Here is a 27,541-nt window from a genome sequence, read left to right on the forward strand (position 1 = left end):
AAAAATACATGGCCAACACGTGGCCGAAAATTTTCCAGCAGCAACAAAAATATACGTTCAACAAAGTATAAAAGGAACGAGCTCACCAACTACCAGTGCAGCAGGCGAACAGATGGGTATGTGGGTGCCGGTGGGTGTCTAGCAAACACCAAACAGCGAAATTCCACGAGAGCCAAAAATTCAACAACCTGCTCCTTAGAAAGCTGTAAAGTCGAATGATATGGACCACGTGTTCAGTAGCGGTAGTGACGTAGCATGCACGGATGGGAGGTAACTCCCCGGGTGTATGGTCATTACCATGGCTACGTTTACACTTTTTGTGGTTGGGGTTGCTTCCCTTTAAACTTTTAAGACGGGTAGCCTTTTCAGACCTTAGCATCTCAGATTGTGTCAATGCTATATGTGATTCGGAGTAGGAATATGTAATTTAATCTGTCATTACCAAGACTGTCGTATCACCATCTGTCATTACCTAGACTGTCTATCATCATGTGTCATTACCTAGACTGTCTAGCACTATCTGTCATTACCAAGACTGTCTATCACCATCTGTCATTACCAAGACTGTCTATCACCATCTGTCATTACCAAGACTGTCTATCACCATCTGTCATTACCTAGACTGTCTATCACCATCTGTCATTACCAAGACTGTCTATCACCATCTGTCATTACCAAGACTGTCTATCACCATCTGTCATTACCAGGACTGTCTATCACCATCTGTCATTACCAAGACTGTCTATCACCATCTGTCATTACCAAGACTGTCTATCACCATCTGTCATTACCAAGACTGTCTATCACCATCTGTCATTACCAAGACTGTCTATCCCCATCTGTCATTACCAAGACTGTCTATCACCATCTGTCATTACCAAGACTGTCTATCACCATCTGTCATTACCAAGACTGTCTATCACCATCTGTCATTACCAAGACTGTCTATCACCATCTGTCATTACCAAGACTGTCGTATCACCATCTGTCATTACCAAGACTGTCTATCACCATCTGTCATTACCTAGACTGTCTATCACCATCTGTCATTACCAAGACTGTCTATCACCATCTGTCATTACCAAGACTGTCTATAACCATCTGTCATTACCTAGACTGTCTATCCCCATCTGTCATTACCAAGACTGTCTATCACCATCTGTCATTACCAGGACTGTCGTATCACCATCTGTCATTACCAAGACTGTCTATCCCCATCTGTCATTACCTAGACTGTCTATCCCCATCTGTCATTACCAGGACTGTCTATCACCATCTGTCATTACCAGGCCTGTCGTATCACCATCTGTCATTACCAAGACTGTCTATCACCATCTGTCATTACCAAGACTGTCTATCACCATCTGTCATTACCTAGACTGTCTATCACCATCTGTCATTACCTAGACTGTCTATCACCATCTGTCATTACCAAGACTGTCGTATCACCATCTGTCATTACCAAGACTGTCTATCACCATCTGTCATTACCAAGACTGTCTATCCCCATCTGTCATTACCAAGACTGTCTATAACCATCTGTCATTACCAAGACTGTCTATCCCCATCTGTCATTACCAAGACTGTCTATCACCATCTGTCATTACCAGGACTGTCGTATCACCATCTGTCATTACCAAGACTGTCTATAACCATCTGTCATTACCAAGACTGTCTATCCCCATCTGTCATTACCAAGACTGTCTATCACCATCTGTCATTACCAGGACTGTCGTATCACCATCTGTCATTACCAAGACTGTCTATAACCATCTGTCATTACCAAGACTGTCTATAACCATCTGTCATTACCAAGACTGTCTATCACCATCTGTCATTACCAAGACAGTCTATCACCATCTGTCATTTTTTTGTTTGTTTGTTTGTTTGCTTAACGCCCAGCCGACCACGAAGGGCCATATCAGGGTGGTGCTGCTTTGACATTTAACGTGCGCCACACACAAGACAGAAGTCGCAGCACAGGCTTCATGTCTCACCCAGTCACATTATTCTGACACCGGACCAACCAGTCCTAGCACTAACCCCATAATGCCAGACGCCAGGCGGAGCAGCCACTAGATTGCCAATTTTAAAGTCTTAGGTATGACCCGGCCGGGGTTCGAACCCACAACCTCCCGATCACGGGGCGGACGCCTTACCACTAGGCCAACCGTGCCGGTTTTAGAATATGTGTGACTCACGTGTTTTTAGTTTTTTGTCAGCTAGTTCCTTGTTCTTCTTTTTGTAAAATAGACCGTTCCAAGTATTGAGCATGCACGAAGTACGTGTTCAGTTACTGATTGGTTGTAAATAATAGTCTCACCCAACCCTGTTTTATGGAATGTTGTTGGTTGGTCAATATGGTGACCTTTTACCTTTAAAATGAACTATTCCTTGTTAGGTTTTTGTTTTCTATAAATATTACTGTTTGACTTCCTCTCATCAGTCGGTCTGAGGGTTTTACGGAAGAGTTTGGATATTCGTTCTGTAAACGTATGAAAGTTAACAAGTGAACCAATGGAGTGTTTCTTGTGATGTTTTTAAAGTCAGCGTAACGTGTTTGGATACAGTTTTATCTAAAGTTTGTGAATAGTCTTGTGCCCTTCGTTTGAGAGGCTACATGTTTTGGTACTCTGGACAACGCCCACAGCGCATAAGGTAATTTTGTTGTTACTTGTTTGTGTTGTATTTTGGTCGCCATTTTGTAATGACTTCATGAGTTTTTTATGTATAACGTGAGTTGAGGTATCTTTTTTTGTAACTTTGAATAACGCAGGAACGTTGTCTTGTTGAGATTTCTTAGTATGACAGTTTGTTATTGTATTCTTGGCCTGATGAGTCAACGTTTGTATTTTCTGTAACGTAGCCATTTTGGTTTGTAACGTATTTATGCTAAGTTTCTTGAGTATTCTTAGTGTTTATTGTTTTTAACGTAAGGAACGTAATCCTTTCTTAAATGTCAAAGGATTAATCAACGAGTGTTTGGTTATTGTAACTTTTTAGTGTTTATTGTTTTTAACGTAAGGAACGTAATCCTTTCTTAAATGTCAAAGGATTAATCAACGAGTGTTTGGTTATTGTTGTTTATTGTTTTTAACGTAAGGAACGTAATCCTTTCTTAAATGTCAAAGGATTAATCAACGAGTGTTTGGTTATTGTTGTTTATTGTTTTTAACGTAAGGAACGTAATCCTTTCTTAAAGGTCAAAGGATCAATCAACGAGTGTTTGGTTATTGTTGTTTATTGTTTTTAACGTAAGGAACGTAATCCTTTCTTAAATGTCAAAGGATTAATCAACGAGTGTTTGGTTATTGTTGTTTATTGTTTTTAACGTAAGGAACGTAATCCTTTCTTAAAGGTCAAAGGATCAATCAACGAGTGTTTGGTTATTGTTGTTTATTGTTTTTAACGTAAGGAACGTAATCCTTTCTTAAATGTCAAAGGATTAATCAACGAGTGTTTGGTTATTGTTGTTTATTGTTTTTAACGTAAGGAACGTAATCCTTTCTTAAATGTCAAAGGATTAATCAACGAGTGTTTGGTTATTGTTGTTTATTGTTTTTAACGTAAGGAACGTAATCCTTTCTTAAAGGTCAAAGGATCAATCAACGAGTGTTTGGTTATTGTTGTTTATTGTTTTTAACGTAAGGAACGTAATCCTTTCCTAAATGTCAAAGGATCAATCAACGAGTGTTTGGTTATTGTTGTTTATTGTTTTTAACGTAAGGAACGTAATCCTTTCTTAAAGGTCAAAGGATCAATCAACGAGTGTTTGGTTATTGTCACTTTTTTGTGTTTGTTTGTTTTCGCATATTTTGTGTTTGTTATTTTGTTTTCCTTTTTGTTTCTTGCGTTTTGTTTATGCATTTTTTTCATACTTTTGCCATGTTTAATAATTTGTTTTCTTTTCTCTTTTTCTTTCTGTTTAGTTTTTTATCGCAATACATATTACTGAATATCGCAATATGCAGATTTAATAAACCAGTATTTTTGCGCGTTATCGCTTGTGACCTGTGTTTGTCATTTCGAATGAACAATTTCTAGTACCAGCCTGGCACACGAAGGCGCGCACAGTGCTGAGACTCGGCATGTAACCTCTACACAATCACTGAGACTCGGCATGTAACCTCTACACAATCACTGAGACTCGGCATGTAACCTCTACACAATCACTGAGACTCGGCATGTAACCTCTACACAATCACTGAGACTCGGCATGTAACCTCTACACAATCACTGAGACTCGGCATGTAACCTCTACACAATCACTGAGACTCGGCATGTAACCTCTACACAATCACTGAGACTCGGCATGTAACCTCTACACAATCACTGAGACTCGGCATGTAACCTCTACACAATCACTGAGACTCGGCATGTAACCTCTACACAATCACTGAGACTCGGCATGTAACCTCTACACAATCACTGAGACTCGGCATGTAACCTCTACACAATCACTGAGACTCGGCATGTAACCTCTACACAATCACTGAGACTCGGCATGTAACCTCTACACAATCACTGAGACTCGGCATGTAACCTCTACACAATCACTGAGACTCGGCATGTAACCTCTACACAATCACTGAGACTCGGCATGTAACCTCTACACAATCACTGAGACTCGGCATGTAACCTCTACACAATCACTGAGACTCGGCATGTAACCTCTACACAATCACTGAGACTCGGCATGTAACCTCTACACAATCACTGAGACTCGGCATGTAACCTCTACACAATCACTGAGACTCGGCATGTAACCTCTACGTCTATCACCATCTGTACCTAGATTGTCTATCACCATCTGTCATTACCTAGACCGTCTATCACCATCTGTCATTACCTAGACTGTCCTGATCACTAGGTACTCACGGTGGACACAGCCTTGTGGTGGATGAGACCGCTCTCTATCACCATCTGTCATTACCTAGACCGTCTATCACCATCTGTCATTACCTAGACTGTCCTGATCACTAGGTACTCACGGTGGACACAGCCTTGTGGTGGATGAGACCGCTCTCTATCACCATCTGTCATTACCTAGACTGTCCTGATCACTAGGTACTCACGGTGGACACAGCCTTGTGGTGGATGAGACCGCTCTCTATCACCATCTGTCATTACCTAGACTGTCCTGATCACTAGGTACTCACGGTGGACACAGCCTTGTGGTGGATCAGACCGCTCTCTATCACCATCTCAAACTTGCGCATCATGCGGCCCTGCTCCAAGCGCCAGATGGGGTAGCTCTCGTAATTATGCAAATCCTTCTTCTCCAGTAGGAAGCGGCCCACCTGCACACATACACACATTCCATCACAATCCTGCAAATCGCCCACAACTTTGACCTCAGACGGACACCCTCCCTCCCTCCCTTAAGCCTATCCTTAATTGGACGAAGTCGACTCGGCGTAGCTCACTTCGCGAAGCTACGGGAACTTCGACGAAGTCCAAGGGAAGGCACTATGGCGGAGAAGAGTTATCTTTTCTTGTCTTGGCGTCTCAAATCTTATTAGCCAGAAAGCGCATGCGCGTAGTCTCGACCAGCGCGTGGTGTGCTTCTTTCTGAGTACTTTACGTCACAAATTGTACTTTACGTACTTGATGATGACGTAAGTTAATTGTAACACATAGTTATGTGTTCTATTTTGTTTACTGAGTACGGCCGGGACCAGTTGGCGTGAGCGCTGGGATTTCGAGTTTCATTCAACATGTCAATGCATCGCAGTATGAAATAATACAGGTAGGAGGTTAGTTCTTGTACTTCGGGTCAACCAAAGTCGATAAATTCATTCTTCACCACGGTATTGAGTCTGATTTCGTCGTCCATCTTGAATCGAAAAGCACTCTTCTTAAAAAAAAAAAAACTTCGTTGCGAGCTACGGCGAAGCTTCGTTTGTCAAAACTTGCGAAGCGAAGTAGGGGTCAAAGTACCACGCCGCAGCTGCAGGTTTTCGGTACAAAGATTTCGCGAAGCTTCGTGTAGTCGACTACGGGCTCAATTAAGGACGGGCTTGACCTCAGCAGGTATCTCACTGTTCTGGGCTGGGACCCAGTGAACGACACACAACACACCATGAACTTTCATAACCTTGAGTAAAAACAGGTCTGTTTTGTATCCAGGGTGCATGATAACCTTGTGCTCAAAGTGGGCATTGCTTGCTTTAAGTGGCTACAACAATGTGATTGCAACATTGTGATCAAGTGGCTACAACAATGTGATTGCAATGTTGTGATCAAGTGGCTACAACAATGTGATTGCAATGTTGTGATCAAGTGGCTACAACAATGTGATTGCAATGTTGTGATCAAGTGGCTACAACAATGTGATTGCAATGTTGTGATCAAGTGGCTACAACAATGACTTTGTGATTGCAATGTTGTGATCAAGTGGCTACAACAATGTGATTGCAATGTTGTGATCAAGTGGCTACAACAATGTGATTGCAATGTTGGGATCAAGTGGCTACAACAATGTGATTGTAATGTTGTGATCAAGTGGCTACAAGAATGTGATTGTAATGTTGTGATCAAGTGGCTACAACAATGTGATTGTAATGTTGTGATCAAGTGGCTACAACAATGTGATTCTTATGTTGTGATCAAGTGGCTACAACAATGTGATTCTTATGTTGTGATCAAGTGGCTACAACAATGTGATTGTAATGTTGTGATCAAGTGGCTACAACAATGTGATTGTAATGTTGTGATCAAGTGGCTACAACAATGTGATTGTAATGTTGTGATCAAGTGGCTACAACAATGTGATTGTAATGTTGTGATCAAGTGGCTACAACAATGTGATTGCAATGTTGTGATCAAGTGGCTACAACAATGTGATTGTAATGTTGTGATCAAGTGGCTACAACAATGTGATTGTAATGTTGTGATCAAGTGGCTACAACAATGTGATTGTAATGTTGTGATCAAGTGGCTACAACAATGTGATTCTTATGTTGTGATCAAGTGGCTACAACAATGTGATTCTTATGTTGTGATCAAGTGGCTACAACAATGTGATTCTTATGTTGTGATGAAGTTGCTACAACAATGTGATTGTCATGTTGTGATAAAGTGGCTACAACAATGTGATTGTAATGTTGTGATAACGTGGTTCTCCATTAACCATGTGATTTTTTAATGTTGTGATAAAGTAGTTCTCCATTAACCATGTGATTGTAATGTTGTGATTAAGTGGCTCTCCATTAACCATGTGATTGTAATGTGATAAAGTGGCTACAACAATGTGATTGCAATGTGATAAGGTGGTTCTCCATTAACCATGTGATAGTAATGTTGTGATTAAGTGGTTCTCCATTAACCATGTGATTGTAATGTTGTGATAAGGTGGTTCTCCATTAACCATGTGATTGTAATGTTGTGATAAGGTGGTTCTCCATTAACCATGTGATTGTAATGTTGTGATAAGGTGGTTCTCCATTAACCATGTGATTGTAATGTTGTGGGAAAGGTGGTTCTTCATTCCTCCAACTCACCTGGAAGTTGTGCATTCATCAATCAAACTCACCTGGAAGTTTTCATCTTCAATGGTCTCCTCCTCTGCAGGTAGCGTGTGCACGGTGCGCCCCCCACCGTTGGCGCTGGACTTCTGGGGGGACAGTGTTTCCGTGCGAGGCAGCTTGACGGGCGGGACTGACCCTCCATCGGGCGTGTACTCCCCGCTGTGCCGCCTTCTGTGCTTGTGGGATTTTCTGGTGACAGAAACAGGACACAGCATTGACAGCGCTCTCCCTTCATCACATGTACTCAGGACACAGCATTGACAGCGCTCTCACTTCATCACATGTACTCAGGACACAGCATTGACAGCGCTCTCACTTCATCACATGTACTCAGGACACAGCATTGACAGCGCTCTCCCTTCATCACATGTACTCAGGACACAGCATTGACAGCGCTCTCACTTCATCACATGTACTCAGGACACAGCATTGACAGCGGTCTCCCTTCTTCACATGTACTCAGGACACAGCATTGACAGCGCTCTCACTTCATCACATGTACTCAGGACACAGCATTGACAGCGCTCTCCCTTCATCACATGTACTCAGGACACAGCATTGACAGCGCTCTCACTTCATCACATGTACTCAGGACACAGCATTGACAGCGCTCTCCCTTCATCACATGTACTCAGGACACAGCATTGACAGCGCTCTCACTTCATCACATGTACTCAGGACACAGCATTGACAGCGCTCTCCCTTCATCACATGTACTCAGGACACAGCATTGACAGCGCTCTCCCTTCATCACATGTACTCAGGACACAGCATTGACAGCGCTCTCCCTTCATCACATGTACTCAGGACACAGCATTGACAGCGCTCTCCCTTCATCACATGTACTCAGGACACAGCATTGACAGCGCTCTCCCTTCATCACATGTACTCAGGACACAGCATTGACAGCGCTCTCACTTCATCACATGTACCCAGGACACAGCATTGACAGCGCTCTCCCTTCATCACATGTACTCAGGACACAGCATTGACAGCGCTCTCACTTCATCACATGTACTCAGGACACAGCATTGACAGCGCTCTCCCTTCATCACATGTACTCAGGACACAGCATTGACAGCGCTCTCACTTCATCACATGTACTCAGGACACAGCATTGACAGCGCTCTCCCTTCATCACATGTACTCAGGACACAGCATTGACAGCGCTCTCCCTTCATCACATGTACTCAGGACACAGCATTGACAGCGCTCTCCCTTCATCACATGTACTCAGGACACAGCATTGACAGCGCTCTCACTTCATCACATGTACTCAGGACACAGCATTGACAGCGCTCTCCTTTCATCACATGTACTCAGGACACAGCATTGACAGCGCTCTCCCTTCATCACATGTACTCAGGACACAGCATTGACAGCACTCTCCCTTCATCACATGTACTCAGGACACAGCATTGACAGCGCTCTCACTTCATCACATGTACTCAGGACACAGCATTGACAGCGCTCTCCCTTCATCACATGTACTCAGGACACAGCATTGACAGCACTCTCCCTTCATCACATGTACTCAGGACACAGCATTGACAGCACTCTCCCTTCATCACATGTACTCAGGACACAGCATTGACAGCACTCTCCCTTCATCACATGTACTCAGGACACAGCATTGACAGCGCTCTCACTTCATCACATGTACTCAGGACACAGCATTGACAGCGCTCTCCCTTCATCACATGTACTCAGGACACAGCATTGACAGCGCTCTCCCTTCATCACATGTACTCAGGACACATCATTGACAGCGCTCTCCCTTCATCACATGTACTCAGGACACAGCATTGACAGCGCTCTCACTTCATCACATGTACTCAGGACACAGCATTGACAGCGCTCTCCCTTCATCACATGTACTCAGGACACAGCATTGACAGCGCTCTCACTTCATCACATGTACTCAGGACTTTATTACACATTTACAGCAAATTTCATTTTGAACAAGACTCACTTTGATTTTGATTTCCCTTTCTTGGGTTTGGGTTCAAAGATGGCGGCGGGGTCAAAGGCGAAGCCGGGCGGTCGTTTGGCCTCCTGCTGCACTCACACAAACAACACAGTCAATAAGACATGGGGCCATGTGTATGTCTTATGTCTACCTGCTTGTCTTATCCTAGCTCTTACCTGTCTGTCACCCTGTCCAATCTTATGGGAGTAGGGGTGTCTTGTATTTTAGTGACTTTTGATTATTGTAGGGTGGAAGTTCAAAAAGAATCTATTATTTGTATTATTACTTGAGTATACATTATAAATGATACCATCAGCACCATTACTCTCTCTCTCTCTCTCTCTCTCTCTCTCTCTCTCTCTCTCTCTCTCTCTCTCTCTCTCTCTCTCTCTCTCTCTCTCTCTCTCTCTCAGTATTGTAATGTGCATGTTATGTTATGCTCCGGCCTTACTTGTAGGCGAACGGTATGTTATGTCCGTCTGTCGGTTATGTCCTTATGTTGTATATAATATATATCCATGTCTTGTATACTTGCCATTTACATATCTATATATATATATATACGACTTGTGTCTGTCTGTGTGTCTGTCTGTGAGTTCGCGATGCACGGCCAAAGTTCTCGATGGATCTGCTTCAAATTTGGTGGGCATATTCAGGTAGACCCGGGACACGACACAACCTGGTCGATATTTCAACACGTGCTCTCAGCGCGCAGCGCTGAACCGATTTTGGTTCCACCTCAGCTACCCGGGCCCCCATACCGACACACCAAAGCCGCTACACCACATCACAACGCCAAAGTTCTCGGTGGATCTTTTTCAAATTTGGACACCGTATTCAGCTACACCCCGGACACAATATCATCGATGAGATATTTAAACACGTGCTCTCAGCGCGCAGTGCTGAACCGATTTTGGTTTTTGTGTTCATTTCACCATTATAAGTAACTCTTCCTTATCTTCTCCAGTGTTTTGCGTTTATCTCCCTTCCTTCGTGTGGCTTCAATCCATATTCCCGTTTGTAAGTTACTATTTTTAGAATGTCACTGCGCTGTCCACAACGCTTCCCTTGCACCCGTAAGTTGTTCTTACTGTCAAAGTGAAAAGGTCGAATCAATTTATAGCCACGCGAAAAATACACTGTCACCTATCTCTATATATTTATAGATATAGATATACATATATATATACGGCTTCTCTGTGTGTGTGTGTGTTTGTGTGTGTGTGTGGGCAAAAACCTGTGTATTGTAGAGTTCTGTTTGTGATGTGGTCTAGCGGCTTTTGTCTGTCTGTATGTTCTGGCATTTGAGAAGCCACAGCAGATAATATAGGGCTAAGAAATAAGCTCTAAAATTTTCAATCCCGTTTGACAGGACTTCGCCTTCAAAGGTGATTGTGGTGAACCGCCACGCTGTCTGTCTCTGTCTCGCGATTCACCCCGGCGAATTCACCATTCCCAGTAACTCTTCCTTATCTTCTCCAGTGTTTTGCGCCTTCGGTGGCTTCAATCCATATTCCCGTTTCTAAGTTACTATTTTTAGAATGTCACTGTGCTGTCCAGAACGCTTCCCTTGCACCCGTAAGTTGTTCTTACTGTCAAAGTGAAAAGGTCGAATCAATTTATAGCCACGCGAAGGCTTCTCTGTGTGTGTGTGTGTGTTTGTGTGTGTGTGTGGGCAAAAACCTGTGTATTGTAGAGTTCTGTTTGTGATGGGGTCTAGCGGTTTTTGTCTGTCTGTATGTTCTGGCATTTGAGAAGCCACAGCAGATAATATAGGGCTAAGAAATAAGCTCTAAAATTCTCAATCCCGTTTGACAGGACTTCGCCTTCAAAGGTGATTGTGGTGAACCGCCACGCTGTCTGTCTCTGTCTCGCGATTCACCCCCGGCGAAGCCGGGTATTCCACTAGTTTATTATACATGTTGAAGGATGAATGATGATACATTGTAGACGGATGCATGCTATTGATTAAAAGCCCCACAATGATGTGCTTGGCAAATAAAAAAAATAAAAAAATAAAAACACATGGGGCCAACATTTGCCGAGTTATTACATGCACAATTTCTTGCCTTGGAATCTCAATCAACTCTCAACACATTAACGGGAGTCACTACATTGTCTTATCTAAACTTGCAGACAATTCTTTGGTCCTTTTGTTCTTCTTTTTTTCTCTTTTTTATAGCACATTTGATTTTTTTTAGTCAGTCATGGGTCTCAACTCAGCATTACTACAACCGTCTGACTGAGTGACTATCCAGCATTACTACAACCGTCTGACTGAGTGACTATCCAGCATTACTACAACCGTCTGACTGAGTGACTATCCAGCATTACTACAACCGTCTGACTGAGTGACTATCCAGCATTACTTCAACCGTCTGACTGAGTGACTATCCAGCATTACTACAACCGTCTGACTGAGTGACTATCCAGCATTACTACAACCGTCTGACTGAGTGACTATCCAGCATTACTACAACCGTCTGACTGAGTGACTATCCAGCATTACTTCAACCGTCTGACTGAGTGACTATCCAGCATTACTACAACCGTCTGACTGAGTGACTATCCAGCATTACTACAACCGTCTGACTGAGTGACTATCCAGCATTACTACAACCGTCTGACTGAGTGACTATCCAGCATTACTACAACCGTCTGACTGAGTGACTATCCAGCATTACTACAACCGTCTGACTCAGTGACTATCCAGCATTACTACAACCGTCTGACTGAGTGACTATCCAGCATTACTACAACCGTCTAACTGAGTGACTATCCAGCATTACTTCAACCGTCTGACTGAGTGACTATCCAGCATTACTTCAACCGTCTGACTGAGTGACTATCCAGCATTACTACAACCGTCTCACTGAGTGACTATCCAGCATTACTATAACCGTCTGACTGAGTGACTATCCAGCATTACTACAACCGTCTCACTGAGTGACTATCCAGCATTACTACAACCGTCTGACTGAGTGACTATCCAGCATTACTACAACCGTCTAACTGAGTGACTATCCAGCATTACTTCAACCGTCTGACTGAGTGACTATCCAGCATTACTTCAACCGTCTGACTGAGTGACTATCCAGCATTACTACAACCGTCTGACTGAGTGACTATCCAGCATTACTACAACCGTCTCACTGAGTGACTATCCAGCATTACTACAACCGTCTGACTGAGTGACTATCCAGCATTACTACAACCGTCTAACTGAGTGACTATCCAGCATTACTACAACCGTCTGACTGAGTGACTATCCAGCATTACTACAACCGTCTAACTGAGTGACTATCCAGCATTACTACAACCGTCTGACTGAGTGACTATCCAGCATTACTACAACCGTCTGACTGAGTGACTATCCAGCATTACTTCAACCGTCTGACTGAGTGACTATCCAGCATTACTACAACCGTCTGACTGAGTGACTATCCAGCATTACTACAACCATCTAACCGAGTGACTATCCAGCATTACTACAACCGTCTGACTGAGTGACTATCCAGCATTACTTCAACCGTCTGACTGAGTGACTATCCAGCATTACTACAACCGCCTGACTGAGTGACTATCCAGCATTACTTCAACCGTCTGACTGAGTGACTATCCAGCATTACTACAACCGTCTGACTGAGTGACTATCCAGCATTACTACAACCGTCTGACTCAGTGACTATCCAGCATTACTTCAACCGTCTGACTGAGTGACTATCCAGCATTACTACAACCGTCTGACTCAGTGACTATCCAGCATTACTTCAACCGTCTGACTCAGTGACTATCCAGCATTACTACAACCGTCTGACTGAGTAACTATCCATTATTACTACAACCGTCTGACTCAGTGACTATCCAGCATTACTACAACCGTCTGACTGAGTGACTATCCAGCATTACTACAACCGTCTGACTGAGTGACTATCCAGCATTACTACAACCGTCTGACTGAGTGACTATCCAGCATTACTACAACCGTCTGAGTGACTATCCAGCATTACTACAACCGTCTGACTGAGTGACTATCCAGCATTACTTCAACCGTCTGACTGAGTGACTATCCAGCATTACTTCAACCGTCTGACTGAGTGACTATCCAGCATTACTTCAACCGTCTAACTGAGTGACTATCCAGCATTACTTCAACCGTCTGACTGAGTGACTATCCAGCATTACTTCAACCGTCTGACTGAGTGACTATCCAGCATTACTTCAACCGTCTGACTGAGTGACTATCCAGCATTACTACAACCGTCTGACTGAGTGACTATCCAGCATTACTACAACCGTCTGACTGAGTGACTATCCAGCATTACTTCAACCGTCTGACTGAGTGACTATCCAGCATTACTACAACCGTCTGACTGACTATCCAGCATTACTACAACCGTCTGACTGAGTGACTATCCAGCATTACTACAACCGTCTGACTGAGTGACTATCCAGCATTACTACAACTGTCTGACTGAGTGACTATCCAGCATTACTACAACCGTCTGACTGAGTGACTATCCAGCATTACTACAACCGTCTGACTGAGTGACTATCCAGCATTACTACAACCGTCTGACTGAGTGACTATCCAGCATTACTACAACCGTCTGACTGAGTGACTATCCAGCATTACTTCAACCGTCTGACTGAGTGACTATCCAGCATAAAAATGTCCACCAAATACCCGTGTGACTTGGAAAAATAGGCCGTGAAAGGTAAATGCTCGCCCTAATAGGCTTGAGGTTTGCTGGCCGATGTGAATGCGTGATAAATTGTGTACAAAATTCCATCTCACACGGCATAAATAAATCCCTGCGCCTTGAATCCGTGGTTGAGATATGTGCGCGATATAAATTGCATAAAATAAATAAATAAATAAAAAATAAATAAAATTACTTCAACCGTCTGACTGAGTGACTCTACCCCAGGATATAAAAAATAAACAAACTACAAAACAACAAAAAACAAACAAGATAATAAAGAATAAGAGTTTAGTGATGAAAACGGCGAATGCCATGATCAGACCTGGGAACCCCTGTTTGGTTCTTTGAGTATTCTCAAACAAACTTGGCGTATTTTCAACAAAAGAAATAGGAGACTTAACACAACATTTGAACACCGATGATTCAAACATGGTTTGCACGAGTCCGTCGTACCATTAATTAAGTTTACCAATTCACTTACAACAAATGCTTCTTTCAATGTTTAATGACAAAAGCTGAAAGTGAAATCGTTGATCAAATGCCGAGTTAACAAGTTAATTTTAATCATTAAAATAAACAGTGCCCCAGTAATTGAGTAAATAGACGGGAATGACTGGGATGCACTTGTGAAGAAAAGTAGCCTAGGAATTGCTGGTCGTCTTTTCAACCGACCGTACTGATGGTATTTTAGACAAAAAGACGAAGAGAATACGGCAACGTGGGATGTGTTCCCAGGTTTGCATGATTGTTATCTCTTTTTAATTCTCTGTCATTTCAGTAAGCATAACTTTTCATGATCTCCATACTTGAGAAATTTGCATGTAACACTGGCAGCCACATGATGTACAGGCACACACTAACAGTAGTAACACAGGTAGGCAGACGCCACTGACATACAGGTACACACTAACAGTAGTAACACAGGTAGGCAGACGCCACTGACATACAGGTACACACTAACAGTAGTAACACAGGTAGGCAGACGCCACTGACATACAGGTACACAATAACAGTAGTAACACAGGTAGGCAGACGCCACTGACATACAGGTACACAATAACAGTAGTAACACAGGTAGGCAGACGCCACTGACATACAGGTACACAATAACAGTAGTAACACAGGTAGGCAGACGCCACTGACATACAGGCACACACTAACAGTAGTAACACAGGTAGGCAGACGCCACTGACATACAGGTAGGTACACACTAACATTAGCAACACAGGTAGGCAGACGCCACTGACATACAGGTACACACTAACAGTAGTAATACAGGTACACAACAAGAAGGGCAAAGCCCATACGACTCACATGCTTGACCTAAACCTAGCAATGACATCATACACTAAGAACTGCTTTACACATTTTTCCTACCAAAATACATGTGACCTTGACCCAAGGTCAAGGTCATCCAAGGTCATGCAACACAAAGCTGTTAATTCAAGACATAGGAAGTACAATGGTGCTTATTGGCTCTTTCTACCATGAGATATGGTCACTTTTAGTGGTTCACTACCTTATTTTGGTCACATTTCATAAGGGTCAAAGAGACCTTGACCTTGATCATATGTGACCAAATTTGTCTCATGATGAAAGCATAACATGTGCCCCACATAATTTTTAAGTTTGAAACAGTTATCTTCCATAGTTCAGGGTCAAGGTCACTTCAAAATATGTATACAATCCAACTTTGAAGAGCTCCTGTGACCTTGACCTTGAAGCAAGGTAAACCAAACTGGTATCAAAAGATGGGGCTTACTTTGCCCTATATATCATATATAGGTGAGGTATTCAATCTCAAAAACTTCAGAGAAAATGTGAAAAATGTGAAAAATAGCTGTTTTTTAGACAACATTTATGGCCCCTGCGACCTTGACCTTGAAGCAAGGTCAAGATGCTATGTATGTTTTTTGGGGCCTTGTCATCATACACCATCTTGCCAAATTTGGTACAAATAGACTGAATAGTGTCCAAGAAATATCCAACGTTAAAGTTTTCCGGACGGCCGGACGGACGGACGTCCGGACGGACGGACGGACGGACGGACGGACGGACGGACGACTCGGGTGAGTACATAGACTCACTTTTGCTTCGCATGTGAGTCAATAACAGTAGTAACACAGGTAGGCAGACGCCACTGACATACAGGTACACACTAACAGTAGTAACACAGGTAGACAGACGCCACTGACATACAGGTACACACTAACAGTAGTAACACAGGTAGACAGACGCCACCAACATACAGGTACACACTAACAGTAGTAACACAGGTAGACAGACGCCACTGACATACAGGTACACACTAACAGTAGTAACACAGGTAGACAGACGCCACCAACATACAGGTACACAATAACAGTAGTAACACAGGTAGGCAGACACCGCTGACATACAGGTACACAATAACAGTAGTAACACAGGTAGGCAGACACCACTGAAACACAGGTACACACCAACAGTAGTAACACAGGTAGGCAGACGCCACTGACATACAGGTACACACTAACAGTAGTAACACAGGTGTGCAGACGCCCCTGACATACAGTTACACACTAACAGTAGTAACACAGGTGTGCAGACGCCACTGACATACAGTTACACACAAACAGTAGTAACACATGTGTGCAGACGCCACTGACCTCTTCAGAGGGCGTCCAGACGGGATCTTTGTCGGAGTCGTACTCGCTGCCGCTGTCCCCCGGCCGTTTCTTGGGCTTGACCACCGCGTCCTCTGGCTCCTCCTCCTCGCTCGTGTCAGAGTCACGATACTTCTCTGCCAGACAAAATAATCATAATCATGAAACAAATGGATTGAACACGGGACTTCCCTTCTTTCAGCCATGTGACGGCAGAAGCTGTACAAATCATAGTTAGGGGGCTGGTTGAGATTGCGACAGAGGGCATGTTTGTGTGCCTTCTATTCTTGACAGTATAATTATAAAGAATTCTAACTAAAATAGATCCATACATAAATCGAATCATATTTGTATTTTTGACCAAAATATGACATTTCACACAGACCGCGACATTAATGTTCACCTTGACCACTAGCACAATGTCCTTCACCTTGACCACAATGTCCTTCACCTTGACCACTAGCACAATGTCCTTCACCTTGACCACTAGCACAATCTCCTTCACCTTGACCACTAGCACAATCTCCTTCACCTTGATCACTAGCACAATGTCCTTCACCTTGACCACTAGCACAATCTCCTTCACCTTGACCACTAGCACAATCTCCTCCACCTTGATCACTAGCACAATGTCCTTCACCTTGATCACTAGCACAATGTCCTTCACCTTGACCACTAGCACAATCTCCTTCACCTTGACCACTAGCACAATCTCCTCCACCTTGACCACTAGCACAATGTCCTTGTCGCGAGATGGGTTGCGGGTAGTTTCTAAATCGACAAACCGCCAGCCGCGGTGTGTAGTGTGTCCGTGTTCGTGACCGCATTGCGGGGAGCACGTGAATTTGGTGCGTCGCTAGCGCTCACCCGTCGTCTGCGCTCAGCGCTGAACGGGATTCGGGGCAGAAGCCAAAGAACTTTGGAAGCAGTAACACCTCGATTGTGTGTTCTGGAATGTGGCGCGACTGCTGTCGGCCCAAGTACGTGGTGTGACTCATGTCAACCCGGTCAAGTTTTCAACATTATTGTTGACGTCGGCTTTGCCGTGAAAAGGGAAATATTCACCAGGGGAAGGATAGAGGTTCTTCCATGTGAGTATTTTTGTGTGTGTAAATGTCTTCTGTTGTCCACGTGTTTTGGTCTCTAGTTTGTGTTGTAGGTCGGGTGGAGGGTGGTAAAAGGGAGGTAGAATTTAGCTCATGGCCTTTTCACTTTATTTCATTCCCCCTTCATTGTCATTCACGCTCATTTTGGTTATCATTCCATGCTCTGAAATAAGCGTGTTTTTCTGGTTGGAAAATGTTACATGAATTTGTGGAATGAGTCTAAAGTTGCAAGACTTGCAAGTGACAGTAAGGTTGATTTTTGGTCACACACTCCAGTTAGTTTTTGTGTAAATATTATGGAGTGACCTCTGTTTTGTTTGTTGGCTAAACTCTTTTTGCCTTGTGAATCATTTCGCATTTGAGTACCATGTGTTCTAATTATGGCCTTATAGGCCTGTGTTTTTCTTTCATTTATTTGTCGAGCACGGCCTCATCTGCAAACTGAAAAGGGTGCCTGCGTGGAGCTTCGTCACAAGGGCGAGATTGTCGTCTGGAGTCCCGCTGCCCGTCGTGGGCCGTCCTCGCCGTCGCCGATATCGTCTTGTCATCTGTCATCTATTCGTCTGTCATCATCGCCGTCACTGCTTCCCTGACAGTGCAGGCTGTTCGTCGTTCTCAGCGCACTGGGTCAGGGGAGGCCATCGTCTATCGTCAGCGTCTGTTCGTCTTCCTCTTTCCCCCTTCGTCGGTACTGCTCAACGTCTGCAGTAAAGGGGTAGAAGGAGGGGGAGATGTTTCATCGTCTGTTCGTCTGTCTAACCCCTTTCAACGTTACTGCCCAACGCTTGCAGTAAGGGGGTAGGCAGGGGAGATCATCATCTTCGCACTCACTCCGTGTCATCAGTGCAAGCATCTAGTTGACGTTCGTCACACTCACCATTCGTATCTTGGCTGATTTAAAGGGAAGTAACTTTCACATGTCGTTCTAGCTTGAACAAGCGCCAGTCATTGCTCGAGGGTTTATAACCCAAGTTCGGCGTAGATACGTTGGTGAAGAGCACGTTTGCACTTACCTTTAAGGCCGTACGTGTGGCATTGACGCACATTCAGCTACCTTAGTATTTCATTGACAAAAGTGACAGTTGTGTTGTTTATTTTTGCTTTCTCACATGTGTGCGTGGCCATATGTATGTCGTTGCCATAGCTACATGTATGTTGATGTGCAATTGTGTTGACATGATGTTTTGCCTCATCATCATTGCCGCCACCCTTCATTCCTGATCATCAATCATCATCATCATCATCACTAACTTTCTTTGTGCAGCAGCAGAGCAGAGCCCAGCAGTTCCTGTTCATTCCCCCATCATTTCATCAACATCCTTTCATTCTCATCCACTCATCCTTTATTTTCTAGCAGCAATAAAGTCTTCGTTTTGTTGAACTTTACCATTTGAGTTCCTGACTCCTTCTGTGTGAGAAGTTAAGGTCCTACCTATCAGGTTGGTCGCGACAGTCCTTCACCTTGACCACTAGCACAATCTCCTTCACCTTGACCACTAGCACAATGTCCTTCACCACTAGCACAATCTCTTTCACCATGACCACTAGCACAATCTCCTTCACCTTGACCACTAGCACAATGTCCTTCACCTTGACCACTAGCACAATCTCCTTCACCTTGACCACTAGCACAATGTCCTTCACCATGACCACTAGCACAATCTCCTTCACCTTGACCACTAGCACAATGTCCTTCACCTTGACCACTAGCACAATCTCCTTCACCATGACCACTAGCACAATCTCCTTCACCTTGACCACTAGCACAATGTCCTTCACCTTGACCACTAGCACAATCTCCTTCACCTTGACCACTAGCACAATGTCCTTCACCATGACCACTAGCACAATCTCCTTCACCTTGACCACTAGCACAATGTCCTTCACCTTGACCACTAGCACAATGTCCTTCACCACTAGCACAATCTCCTTCACCTTGACCACTAGCACAATGTCCTTCACCATGACCACTAGCAGTAGCACAATGTCCTTCACCTTGACCACTAGCACAATGTCCTTCCCCTTTACCACTTGCACAATCTCCTTCACCTTGACCACTAGCACAATGTCCTTCACCATGACCACTAGCACAATCTCCTCCACCTTGATCACTAGCACAATGTCCTTCACCTTGACCACTAGCACAATGTCCTTCACCATGACCACTAGCACAATCTCCTCCACCTTGATCACTAGCACAATGTCCTTCACCTTGACCACTAGCACAATCTCCTTCACCTTGACCACTAGCACAATGTCCTTCACCTTGATCACTAGCACAATCTCCTTCACCTTGACCACTAGCACAATCTCCTTCAGGCTTCACCTTGGCCACTAGCACAATCACCTCTACCTTGACCACTAGCACAATCTCCTTCACCTTGACCACTAGCACAATCTCCATCACCTTGACCACTAGCACAATGTCCTTCACCTTGACCACTAGCACAATCTCCTTCACCTTGACCACTAGCACAATCTCCTTCACCTTGACCACTAGCACAATGTCCTTCACCTTGACCACTAGCACAATCTCCTCCACCTTGATCACTAGCACAATGTCCTTCACCTTGATCACTAGCACAATCTCCTTGACCATTAGCACAATGTCCTCCACCTTGACCACTAGCACAATGTCCTTCACCTTGATCACTAGCACAATCTCCTTGACCATTAGCACAGTGTCCTCCACCTTGACCACTAGCACAATGTCCTTCACCTTGACGACTAGCACAATGTCCTTCACCTTGACCACTAGCACAATGTCCTTCACCTTGACCACTAGCACAATCTCCTTCACCTTGACCACTAGCACAATGTCCTTCACCTTGACCACTAGCACAATCTCCTTCACCACTAGCACAATCACCTTCACCTTGACCACTAGCACAATCTCGGAGAACAATTGCAGTCTCGATCAGTGTTAACATGTTATATATTTGTCAAAAATACAGAGAATGTATAAAAAATAAAGGAAAAGAACCACAACTGATGTTATTTCTGCACAGCAGAATGTGTTGATACATGTACACCCTGTGACAGTGTACAAACCTTCCTGTCCTACACAGCAGAATGTGTTGATACACCCTATGACAGTGTACAAACCTTCCTGTCCTACACAGCAGAATGTGTTGATACACCCTGTGACAGTGTACACACCTTCCTGTCCTACACAGCAGAATGTGTTGATACATGTACACCCTGTGACAGTGTATAAACCTTCCTGTCCTACACAGCAGAATGTGTTGATACACCCTATGACAGTGTACAAACCTTCCTGTCCTACACAGCAGAATGTGTTGATACACCCTGTGACAGTGTACACACCTTCCTGTCCTACACAGCAGAATGTGTTGATACATGTACACCCTGTGACAGTGTACACACCTTCCTGTCCTACACAGCAGAATGTGTTGATACACCCTGTGACAGTGTACAAACCTTCGTGTCCTACACAGCAGAATGTGTTGATACATGTACACCCTGTGACAGTGTACAAACCTTCCTGTCCTACACAGCAGAATGTGTTGATACACCCTGTGACAGTGTACACACCTTCCTGTCCTACACAGCAGAATGTGTTGATACACCCTGTGACAGTGTACAAACCTTCCTGTCCTACACAGCAGAATGTGTTGATACATGTACACCCTGTGACAGTGTACAAACCTTCCTGTCCTACACAGCAGAATGTGTTGATACACCCTGTGACAGTGTACAAACCTTCCTGTCCTACACAGCAGAATGTGTTGATACATGTACACCCTGTGACAGTGTACAAACCTTCCTGTCCTACACAGCAGAATGTGTTGATACACCCTGTGACAGTGTACAAACCTTCCTGTCCTACACAGCAGAATTTGTTGATACATGTACACCCTGTGACAGTGTACAAACCTTCCTGTCCTACACAGCAGAATGTGTTGATACATGTACACCCTGTGACAGTGTACACACCTTCCTGTCCTACACAGCAGAATGTGTTGATACATGTACACCCTGTGACAGTGTACAAACCTTCCTGTCCTACACAGCAGAATGTGTTGATACACCCTGTGACAGTGTACAAACCTTCCTGTCCTACACAGCAGAATGTGTTGATACATGTATACCCTGTGACAGTGTACACACCTTCCTGTCCTACACAGCAGAATGTGTTGATACACCCTGTGACAGTGTACACACCTTCCTGTCCTACACAGCAGAATGTGTTGATACATGTACACCCTGTGACAGTGTACACACCTTCCTGTCCTACACAGCAGAATGTGTTGATACACCCTGTGACAGTCCAGGCACTAGGAGTGTGAATGTGTCAAACAATGAGCAATGAAGACAGAGGCCATGGGATTGCAAGGACAACGGACAATACAAGGCCCATTCTGTTTCTCTAACTTGACCCAAGCACACCTCTCCTCAAAGAACCCTGTTTCTCTATCAACTTGACCCAAGCACACCTCTCCTCAAAGAACCCTGTTTCTCTATCAACTTGACCCAAGCACACCTCTCCTCAAAGAACCCTGTCTCTCTTAATTCTTATATATCGTTGGTACCACTGAACTCGGAAGCCGGAAAGATCATAGAACCTCTGCGTCCAAATGACGTCTTTTTGCTTTGACATCAAAGACTTCATGAGACTGGCCGTTCCAATAAGACGTGTCTTCAATTTGGACGCTTCGATTCCATCACTTTTGGAGCAGAAGGCATGCAAGTAGAGAATGTAGGATAAACAGAATACTACATGGCTTGCCGGGTGATACCAGGTTTATACTTGTTGCTTTTTCAAATATTATATAAACTTGCTTTCCCTCGCATAAATTAAAATATTCAAACAATTTTTGTTTTAAATTTAAGCAGTGTAAATGTGGTACCTCTGCCTCTCAGACACACAGATTCTCTCACTACATTCAAGACAAATCTCAAAACACACCTCTTTCAGCGCAAGTGATTTGTGTCAGCACTGTTTGTGTGTGTGTAAATAGTACTGTTGACACGTTTTTATATAGAAGCCTACTGTGGTTCTTGTGCTTAGGCTGTGTATTGGACTGTCACTGTATGCCTGCATTATTAGTTGTCAGTAATTATTACATGTGCTGATTGTTCTCTTTGCCTGCGCGCGTATAGTATGTTGGTTATGTTTGGTCATAGTATGTTTGCTTATGTTTGGTCGTTCTTTTTGTCTGTGCGTGTATTGTATGTTTGGTCGTTTTCTTTGCCTGTGCATGTATAGTTTGTTGGTTATGTTTGGTCGGTTTCTTTGCCTGTGCGTGTATAGTATGCTTGGTCGATGTATGTATTGTAAAGCGCTAAGAGTAGACAATTTTTTAGAATAGCGCTATAAAAGTTTGCATTATTATTATTATTATGACACAGCAAGCCATGTAGTATTTTCAATCACTGTTACCGTCAGTGATAACTGATATCAAGAAATGTCCAAGCCTACCACTGCTCCAAGTGCTTACAGAGCGCTACGTTTCACAACACTCTGCCGTGACGTTCCCTGAATCAATCATTCAGTGATGGCGCTAGTATTTTTTCAAACCGGTACGCAAACTTTTATGATGCAAACAGTCCAGAGAAAAACGGTAGGCTGGTCATTGGAACCAGTAAGCGTCCAACTCGGAGTACTGGTTTTGTTGTTTTACCAGCAAAAAAACCGGTAGTTCTACAAATCAACCGGTAGGTCCTATCGGCAGCCAATTTTGTTCCGGTATTTTCTCATTTCAACCGGTAAAATACCGGTAATTACCGGTTAACGCCAATACTGTCATTCACTCACTTCAACACGGTCAATTTTACCCCAATATACAAGCTGTTACCTGGACTACAACAGATTCACATTATTATTAAAAAAAATTGGTTTAGTTCTACTATCATTGTTTTTGTACTTGTGTGATTTCTAGCAATGAATAAAACAGTAACAGTCACACAATTACCCTACAGAGGGAGGAGGGGGATATTAGGTGGGTTACTCAACTTACTGATAATTGGAGGGGGATATTAGGTGGGTTACTCAACTTACTGATAATTGGAGGGGGATATTAGGTGGGTTACTCAACTTACTGATAATTGGAGGGGGATATTAGGTGGGTTACTCAACTTACTGATAATTGGAGGGGGATATTAGGTGGGTTACTCAACTTACTGATAATTGGAGGGGGATATTAGGTGGGTTACTCAACTTACTGATAATTGGAGGGGGATATTAGGTGGGTTACTAAACTTACTGATAATTGGAGGGGGATATTCGGTGGGTTACTCAACTTACTGATAATTGGAGGGGGATATTAGGTGGGTTACTCAACTTACTGATAATTGGAGGGGGATATTAGGTGGGTTACTCAACTTACTGATAATTGGAGGGGGTGGGGGGGTAGGACCGAGACTGAGAAAAAAGTGATGAAGCGAAACAAGACAACATGCCTGAACTGTCAGGCTGCTAGTCTCTCCTGATCCCACAGTGTAAAGCCAGTTGACACAGTCACAGGACACTAAACCCAGTTGACACAGTCACAGGACACTAAACCCAGTTGACACAGTCACAGCCACCTTATCACTATCAGGGCTGACATGGAGTGAGAATGAACAGATGTGGGGGAGAGGGAAAGACACAGATAAGGATTCAGTCTGTGTACAGCCTAAACCCTCAACCAGAAACAGTGGATTTCCCACTTTTAAAAGACAAGACCCCCCCCCCCCCCCCCCCCCCATTCAAGACTCCCTCCATTTAAAGACCCTGTTTTCTCAGATTTTCTTTTCATAACCTACGTAAATTTACACCCAATTTTAATTGTAAGGCCTAAAAAAAAAAATAGGTGTGGTTACGGTAACCCGACCTACCCTATTTTTAGGGGCCGACCCTATAACTTTTTATTACATTTGTCAAAAAAAAACAACAACAAGAAAACGAATGCAGAAAACGCAATGAAAGCGAAAGCGCCCGAGTCGCACACTTATTTCCCTGTCAAGTAGGTATAATTTGTACACATTAGAAAAAAAAGTTAAAAAAAAAAAAAGTGATTGCCTACCTTCCTACTCTATTTTTTTTGGCTATGTTACCGTAATCACACCTATTTTTTTGTGTGTGCCTAATACTAACACTCCCTCCTGTTAATTGTAATACTAACACTCCCTCCTGTTAATTGTAATACTAACACTCCCTCCTGTTAATTGTAATACTAACACTCTCTCCTGTTAATTGTAATACTAACACTCCCTCCTGTTAATTGTAATACAAACACTCCCTCCTGTTAATTGTAATACTAACACTCCCACCTGTTAATTGTAATACTAACACTCCCTCCTGTTAATTGTAATACTAACACTCCCTCCTGTTAATTGTAATACTAACACTCCCTCCTGTTAATTGTAATACTAACACTCCCACCTGTTAATTGTAATACTAACACTGACCCTCCTGTTAATTGTAATACTAACACTCCCTCCTGTTAATTGTAATACAGTAGAACCCCTCTCTAGCGACCTTGAAAATGTTGACATAAATCGGTCCTTATGGAGGGGGGTCCTTACAGAGGGAGGTGGCGGGGCCACAAAGAAAGTCACCTCAGATTTTCTTAAAAAAAAGAAAACAGAGAAGTTTGAGTTGCTGACGACCCTCAAGCAAACTGCTTCGATTTCATGTTTGACATTGTCGATGGTGTCCACCAGTTCTGGTGCATGTTTCAATGCAAAAAGAGTTAGTTTCTGAGCAAGCATTTCTTTACAGCAGTCCCTGCAATGATGAAGGCCCTCCGAGAAAGAGAGTGAAAAATCGGCCACCGTTCTCAGCATCGCGTATCTGTGTGTAACCTCTTTCATTGAAAAGATACTCTTGTTTCCCTGCAGCCTTGACCAGTGAGTCGGTTACCTAATCTGTGAACCCTTCAGTTGTGTTGCTTTGTCAAAAGTTAGACACAGTCAACTAGTTTTGCTCTGAGTGAACAGTGCAGCTGGCCTCAATTAGCCGGTGACACCTCTCTGGCCACAGCACCAAACAGTACATGGCTGGGGGGAGAGAGAGAGAGGGGGGGGGGGGGGGTAGCTGGCTAAACTCAGTGGGGTGTCCGGTGTCACTGAAGTCAGCAGGAAGAGCATTGGAGAGAAATAGAGAGGTGTACTCTTCCAAACATCAGTTGTCAGCGCTTAGGGTAGTCAGTGAGGGAGAGTGAGAGCGGTTTGTGTACAGTCCGACTGAAGAGTGAAAAGTCACTGCCACAAGATCGGCATGCAGCCAGACAAGAAGAATAATTATGACATGCATGCGGCTCTATCTGCTGGTTTTTTATTCAAACTGGTTTTCAACGCTTATTCTCACAAAGCATCTGCACACCTGCCTCTGCCTCTGTGCTGTGTTTGTGTGGCTGCTTTTGTATGATGTCAGTGCATGGTGAGTGCGTTCACTGCCTTGTCACCACTTCCCCACCTTTTTCAGAATGTTTTCTTGGAGTTGGATAATTCTTTGAATTTGCGATTTTCCAACATCAAGACTTTTTGCAATCGCGATGGCAGTTTCTCCCTTTTTGTGTCTGTTCACAACATTCACTCGATTCTCGAGAGTTAAATATTTTCTTTTCTTTGTAGACGCCATGTCGATCTCCACTGCTCTTCTGTCCAAAGACTGTCTATTCTGACTGAATTGAACGGTGTGTGTTGGTCACGTGAGTTTGTTTTCTCGATGATTGGTTTGTGATGTTTACTCAGCCCACCCAACCATCACACCTCTCAGCGGTTAATTAGTGCCTTTGCTTACGCAAGACGGTTATAACTGGTTATAACCGGTTTGTCAGTGATGCGTTACGCTGACTGAGTCTTGGCTTTGTCTGACAAAGTCGTTACACAAGCTGTTAGGTCGGTCCTTAGACGTTAGAGCGGGGTGGTCGCTACACTGGTGACAACTATATAAGGAAGTACATCGGTTAAAAAAAAAAGGGTCGTTGTGGCGGGGTAGTCCTTAGAGAGGGGGGTCGTTGTGAGGGGTTCTACTGTACTAACACTGACCCTCCTGTTAATTGTAATACTAACACTGACCCTCCTGTTAATTGTAATACTAACACTCCCTCCTGTTAATTGTAATACTAACACTCCCTCCTGTTAATTGTAATACTAACACTCCCTCCTGTTAATTGTAATACTAACACTCCCTCCTGTTAATTGTAATACTAACACTGACCCTCCTGTTAATTGTAATACTAACACTCCCTCCTGTTAATTGTAATACTAACACTCCCTCCTGTTAATTGTAATACTAACACTCCCTCCTGTTAATTGTAATACTAACACTCCCTCCTGTTAATTGTAATACTAACACTCCCTCCTGTTAATTGTAATACTAACACTCCCTCCTGTTAATTGTAATACTAACACTCCCTCCTGTTAATTGTAATACTAACACTCCCTCCTGTTAATTGTAATACTAACACTCCCTCCTGTTAATTGTAATACTAACACTCCCTCCTGTTAATTGTAATACTAACACTCCCTCCTGTTAATTGTAATACTAACACTCCCTCCTGTTAATTGTAATACTAACACTCCCTCCTGTTAATTGTAATACTAACACTCCCTCCTGTTGTCAGATTTGTCCAGGTCT

At 43.5% G+C, this 27,541-nt stretch overlaps 1 protein-coding gene across 1 annotated transcript in view; it reads right to left on the reverse strand.

Moving 5' to 3' along the window:
* The window catches only part of LOC138970266 (glutamine and serine-rich protein 1-like), a gene marked incomplete at its 3' end in the record, with an annotated part of 75,050 nt that overhangs the window by 20,777 nt on the left and 26,732 nt on the right, over positions 1-27,541 (reverse strand). The window contains exons 6-9 of the mRNA XM_070342762.1: positions 16,850-16,983; positions 9,502-9,587; positions 7,535-7,718; positions 5,160-5,300 (exon numbers count right to left, since the gene is read on the reverse strand). Coding sequence (XP_070198863.1) covers positions 5,160-5,300; positions 7,535-7,718; positions 9,502-9,587; positions 16,850-16,983 — 545 coding nt within the window. The remainder of the gene's footprint in view (positions 1-5,159; positions 5,301-7,534; positions 7,719-9,501; positions 9,588-16,849; positions 16,984-27,541) is intronic.

The sequence above is a fragment of the Littorina saxatilis genome, linkage group LG7, assembly GCF_037325665.1.
Source record: "Littorina saxatilis isolate snail1 linkage group LG7, US_GU_Lsax_2.0, whole genome shotgun sequence".
In the NCBI taxonomy this organism is placed as follows: Eukaryota; Metazoa; Mollusca; class Gastropoda; order Littorinimorpha; family Littorinidae; genus Littorina; species Littorina saxatilis.